Consider the following 6371-nt stretch of genomic DNA (forward strand, 5'->3'; position numbering starts at 1 on the left):
TAGCCCTGTTGGGAATACAATATTTTATTTTGGGGGGGGGGGGGGGTTCCCCCTTTTTATCCCCAATTGTATCCGGCCAGTTACCCCACTCTTCCGAGCCATCCCGGTCACTGTTCCACCCCTTCTGCTGATCCGGGGAGGGCTGCAGACTACCACATGCCTCCTTCGATACATGTGGAGTCGCCAGCTGCTTCTTTTCACCTGACAGTGAGGAGTTTCACCAGGGGGACGTAGCACGTTGGAGGACCATGCTATCCCCCCCCCCCCCTGAACAGGCGCCCTGACCGACCAGAGGCAGCGACCATGACACATACCCACATCTGGCTTCCCTCCCGCAGACACAGCCAATTGTGTCTGTAGGGACGCCCGACCAAGCCGGAGGTAACACGGGGATTCGAACCGGAGATCCCTGTGTTGGTAGGCAAGGAATACAATATTTGAATGGTATTGGTCGAGCCTTTTCCCATTGAATACCCCCCCCCCAAAAAAAAGCCTCCATGAACAATGCATGTGTTTTGGGGAACGGGGTTGGTTATGGCCTTTTCAGCCAATCTGTTGACTATATCATTAGAATATAACTATCGCTTCAAGACCCCCTCTGCTTCGGTATTAGAAAGAGCAGCTCTTATAACACTACAGGGGTTTGCTTTTCCAGCTGAAAAGTCAGCGCCTCATTTATAGTTAGTGACAATGCTACAGTACACAGCTGTACAATGCAGCTTATCGGCGGGAAAGTACGTTTCATTCATTAACGGGTGGACAATTTTCTGCACAATTTCGGTGGCGTTTCAGGAACACACAGAATTATGACTGCTAATGGAGCGTTATCCCTGAAACATATATAGGTAGAGAGCGATGATGTAGAACATTGTGATTGATGGAGCATCCGGGTAGCGTAGCGGTCTATTCCGTTGCCTACCAACACGGGGATCGCCGGTTTGAATCCCCGTGTTACCTCCGGCTTGGTCGGGCGTCCGTACAGACACAATTGGCCGCGTCTGCAGGTGGGAAGCCGGATGTGGGTGTGTGTCCTGGTCGCTGCACTAGCGCCTCCTCTGGTCGGTCGGGGCGCCTGTTCCTGTTCAGGGGGGAGGGGAAACTGAGAGGAATAGCGTGATCCTCCAACGTGCTATGTCCCCCTGGGGAAACACCTCACTGTCAGGTGAAAAGAAGCGGCTGGTGACGCCACATGTATTGGAGGAGGCATGTGGTAGTCTGCAGCCCTCCCTGGCTCGACGGGGGGAGGGCCAGGACGCTAGGAAGAGTACAAGTGGGGGAGAAAAAGGGGGGAAAGTAAAAAAAAGACAGAAAATTGTGATTGTTTTCCCTTTGACCTCCACACGGGCAGTAATCTCCCGTGATGCTACCGTGCACGGCATCATACCTGATAATCTTGGAGATGTTCGTATCTTTTATGCTCCGGATAAAACAACAACAGGGAAAGAGGTATCCATTACAGTAACTGACGACAACATAACAATGGCGCGTGGCGCATCTACAGACAACCTCCACACAAATACTGTGTCTCCACACACCCGTAGACGAGGCAGTGACTTTGTACCCGTGTCTGTGTCCAGATTCTTCACCTTCAGCAAATGCAGGGCAAACCAGCTGACCTGCCTGTGCGATGACGTCACAGGTCTCCAGGGCGACGACCCCTCCGTCCTGCCGTGCGGCTGGGAGTCCGAAGAGGGCGGCTCTCCTCCTCCGGACTATAACTCCTCCTTCCTGTACCCCTCCCTCTAGTATCGCCCCTTCTCATTCCCGTCGGTCTTCGGTGACGCAGTAAAGTTTTGGTTTCCAGACGCACATTTTATTGGTCTTCTCAGCTGCGTCACAACTTTTCCCATCGGTTTCATCTGCTCTGCGTCCACTGCCTCATCGTGGATGCGGAATTCGTTTTTTATTTTTGCCATTTCTGTCTAAAATTCCTTCGCTGAAAGCTATTGTAACGTGCGTGGATAAGTAGACACGTTGGTCCTTGTCTAACGCGTCGGACCCTTTAGTCGACTGGTTAACGTTGGCGCTTGCGGTGTGGGCGGTACGGGTTCGCGTCCAGGTTGAGGCGACGGTCTACCGGACTGTCCCCCGAATTCGCCGCACTATAACCCCCCCCACACACACACACGTCGTCATGTTATTTGTATAGCCCAATATCACACTATTATTTGTGCAAATGTGTGAAAATTACTAGGGCACAAAATTAATCCAATCTTACCAATTTAGTCGACCCTTGTTTGTCCCAATATCGTAACCACTGTTAGACGTAGAACGTCGTTATGCTGAATACCGACGCGTCTTTCAATGCAAGAGTTTGCCTTACTGTCTGTAATGCGCCTGTAGCGAATTAGGGGGGGGCAGTCCCGGAACCGCCACGGTCGGGACGCGAACCCGTGTCTCCCACACCGCAACGTTAACCAGTCAACTAAAGGGACCGACCCGTTAGCCAAGGACCAATTTGTCTACTTATCCATGCACGTTACACGCCTCTCTACTGTTCTCACAGAAACGGGCGTTTCTTTGGTCATCGTGTCTTTGTGCGGTAACCCATCAACTCTACTCCCACTTTCGGCTGCTCCCGTTAGGGGGCGCCACAACGGATCATCCGTTTCCATCGCTTCCTGTCCTCTGTAGCCTCCTCTGTCACGCCAGCCACCTATCTCACCTGTCACCTCCCTCACCACGACCATAAACCTCCTCTTTGGCCTTCCTCTTCTCCTCTTCCCTGGCAGCTCCATATTCAGCATCCTTCTCCTAATATACCCAGCATCTCTCCTCCACACATGTCCGGTGAAAATCTTCACAGCTTCAACTCTTGACACCTCCAGCTCCGCCTCCCGTCTCTTCGTCATTCCGTTGCCTACCAACACGGGATCGCCGGGTCGAGTCCCCGCGTTACCTGCGGGTATGTGTCCTGATCGCTGCACTAGCGCCTCCTCCGGTCGGTCGGGGCGCCCCCGGATCGGCAGAGAGGAGGTGGAGCAGCGAACGGGACGGCTAAAAAAACAGAAGAGCAGGGTAATTGGCCAGATACAAAATTGGGGGAAATTTGAAAAAGAAAAATAAATAAATAAAAGTAAACCATCCCTTTAACTTTTGCTGGTAACCCATCAAATATGACCGGCGACCAGCTGAGGAAAGCCTCCTTCCCGAGTTAAGCGACGCGCTGCGCGGCTTTATAGCTGCCCTCTGGAGCTCGGTGTTGGGCGGCACATCGGGTCGTAAACACGCTGCTCTGCTCTTGGGTGACTCCGCTTTATCCGCCTCATCTTCCCCTGCCTTGTTTAAACGTGACGGTTTACGCTTGAAGTTCGACACACAACATTTCGGCAGCAGAGTGGAAATAATCCGAATTCGTTTGTCCAAGATGGCTGAAAGAGGTGAATATTAGACAATACTGCTTCTGCCATCGCCACTTCTTGACATATACAAAATAGCTAGCTAGCTAGCTAGTGTAACCGGTTATTTTCTTGCCCGGTGCGGGATGCGATACGGGGTGTACTGCATCACAAGGCGACGTCACTAACCGCTCGGCTAAAGGGTCAGACCCGTTAGCTAGGGGCTAACGTGTCTTATTAGTAGTTTACACTCGCGACCTACGCTACGTTGTCACTGCCGCTGTAATGCGGCGCTTGTGGGCGGATCAGGAGGGGAGGGGCATGAATGACTACGTCACTAGTGTGCGCCCTCTTGTCGTCAAAACAATGGTGTATTTTGGGACCAATTAATTATTTCAGCATTCTTTTAAATCAAATTGTTCGTTTTGTTCACCATTGGGATATTTTCATATTGAAAAGGTTTTTTATCAAAAAAAAATTTATATTTAAAAATAGTTTTACTGCTCCGCTTCCCTGTTGTTAACCACGGACGTACATCCGGGGTGTTAATGGCCTCGCGCCCCACCTTGGTCACGCGCTCCATTGGTTGCCGACCCCTGGGTTAAATCAAATCAGCTCGACAGACGACACGGAGTTTAGTGTTAAGAGTTCGATTACCTCGCGATCAGCGGAGACTAGTCTACACTTCACAACCCTACCCGTCACACACACCCCCTTTCTTCTCCTTTCTCCTTTCTGGAAATATACGTTATTTATGCTCTAGTACAACACAGCTTCCTCCGTAATCCTCGAGTATCGCCACAAGGCACGCCTAATCTCCTCAGAGAGCAGCTAATCACCACATGATTGTATTCATCACATGCGAGCGAGCGTGTATCTGCTGGCCCTGTAGTAGCAGAGCTTCGTGCCTTGGGGGCGCTGCTTGTTTGAAATGATGATTGCTGCTCTCACACATCTATATGCTGGAAATTTTTTTTTTACTGAAATATTTTATGATATATGTTATGTTATGTTATGTATCCACTGGTATTTATTTGTTTATGCAATAGTCTAATGGATGTGAGGCAATGAACAAATTAGTCCTTAAAGTTAATATCTATCGCTGAGCTTATTCAAATGAATGACTCGTATGTAATTAAAGTTGACTACCAATAACAAATTGATTCCAACTTGCTCACGTGGGATCAGAATCAGTGTATTCGTCTTGATTGATATGTTGCGTGTTGCGAAAGTTTCATTTAAAGCGACAGTCCTGAAGATGGGCATCTTAGTTCAACTTAACTGACTCCTATGGTAACGTAGTGTAACCGGTTATTTTCTTGCCCGGTGCGGGATTCGACACGAAGTGTACTGCACCACGAAGTGTACTGCACCACAAGGCGACATCGCTAACCGCTCGGCTAAAGGGTCAGACCCGTTAGCTAGGGGGCTAACGTGTCTTATTAGTAGTTTACAGTCGTCACCCTCCCCGGAAGCGCGCCCTCGCGGTTTGTTATTCCCGCGCTCCGAAGAGACTTCTGAGGATCTGCACACTTCCGGATCCCACCGCTGCCACCAGTGTAACCGGTTATTTTCTTGCCCGGTGCGGGATTAGATACGAGGTGTACTGCACCACAAGGCGACGTCGCTAACCGCTCGGCTAAAGGGTCAGCAGACCCGTTAGCAAGGGGCTAACGTGTCTTATTAGTAGTTTACAGTAGGGTAATCACGGTGCCGTTGGAGCCGACCTATTCCCAGAGAGCCGTTTGAAACAGATAGAGGCTAGTTCCCATCGATGCAGAGAACGGTCAACTGAGCATGCGCAAGTACTCGTCGCCTCCGTTGTTTGGGTTGGTTAAGGTTAGGGTTAAAGTTAGCCAATCAGACGCAGAGTAGGGGCGGGTCTTCCTAGCATCCTAGCGCCTGGATGCTACGCGGGGCGTGGTAGAGGAATTTCGCGCATGCTCAGTTGACCGTTCTCCACTCCCACTTCCGTTCTCCGCATCGACGGGAACTAGCCGCTACCGTTTGAAATAAACCCACGTCCGCTGTATTAGCAACTTCCGCTCCGGCGAACAAGACGGAACTTGTAACCGTCCACCAGGTAGTGGGCGTGTCTGTCGGTAAAGCGCAACTCCTCGTTAGCTAGTCCGCCATCTTCTTCACAGTGGCCGCTACCCGCCTTCTTGCTCCGTTTCTGGCCTACCGGACGTTCGTACCCACCAGTAACCCTCGAAGCGAGTAGCTAGACGCCGTCCCTCGATTTAGGTTGGCAGCAATCAGCAAGACCCAGTTTAACGGGTGTTACGAATCGTAAATAACCCCAGATACTAGACTTATCCAGCAGGGTTCGAGGAGAGGGGTTGGTCGTCTCAGCTGAACTCGACTCATGCACAAACACACATGTTAAACAAAGCGTGGTTAACAAAGGACTGTTAATACTTTGATGTGGTCGATTTTTGGGCACATTTCATAATTACTGAATAGTGTCATCCAGGTCATGGTTACAAGTCCAGTTACACCTGATTCAACTCCTTTGGATAATTACTGAATAGAAAGGGATCAAGCATCCTGCGGCCCAAGCTGCTTGCGATGACACTGGTTACTCCACTAGACTTTTTAGAAACAAAACAAAAATAACCTATTAAAAAGCCGGTAACACTCTAGTATGGGGAACATAAAAAAACTTAATTACTAGTGAACCAGTAATGATCAAGATGTCACTTCAGTATGGGGAACATATTCTAAGTAACAAAAACTTAATTTACAGTAATTTAACACTATGAACACTTGTAGTGTTGTGTGTTGTTATGTAAGAACAGACCATATTCATTAAGTGTTAGTAAGGGAGAATAACTCTTCTTGTGGTACTACCACCTTATAAAGGCCATACTAAGCAAAGTATATTGAGATGGTACTACTAATAAGCACTAATTCTGAGGTTATAGAGGGAAAACTCATAGTTAAAGGCTTACTGGTAAGGCCATGCAGAATAAAGCATTAATGAGTACGTAATAATGACCAATTAAGAGCCAATATGTTGCTAATTTGCAT

The 6371-nt window shown here is 49.2% G+C and overlaps 1 protein-coding gene across 1 annotated transcript in view; it reads left to right on the forward strand.

The window, feature by feature from the left end:
- flt1 (fms related receptor tyrosine kinase 1) overlaps positions 1-1859 on the forward strand; it is a 64263-nt gene extending 62404 nt beyond the window's left edge. Inside the window, exon 30 of the mRNA XM_056299087.1 lies at positions 1578-1859. Coding sequence (XP_056155062.1) covers positions 1578-1746 — 169 coding nt within the window. The 3' untranslated portion in view covers positions 1747-1859. The remainder of the gene's footprint in view (positions 1-1577) is intronic.
- Positions 1860-6371: the final 4512 nt, after the last annotated feature.

Source organism: Lampris incognitus, chromosome 19 (genome assembly GCF_029633865.1).
Source record: "Lampris incognitus isolate fLamInc1 chromosome 19, fLamInc1.hap2, whole genome shotgun sequence".
Lineage (NCBI taxonomy): Eukaryota > Metazoa > Chordata > Actinopteri > Lampriformes > Lampridae > Lampris > Lampris incognitus.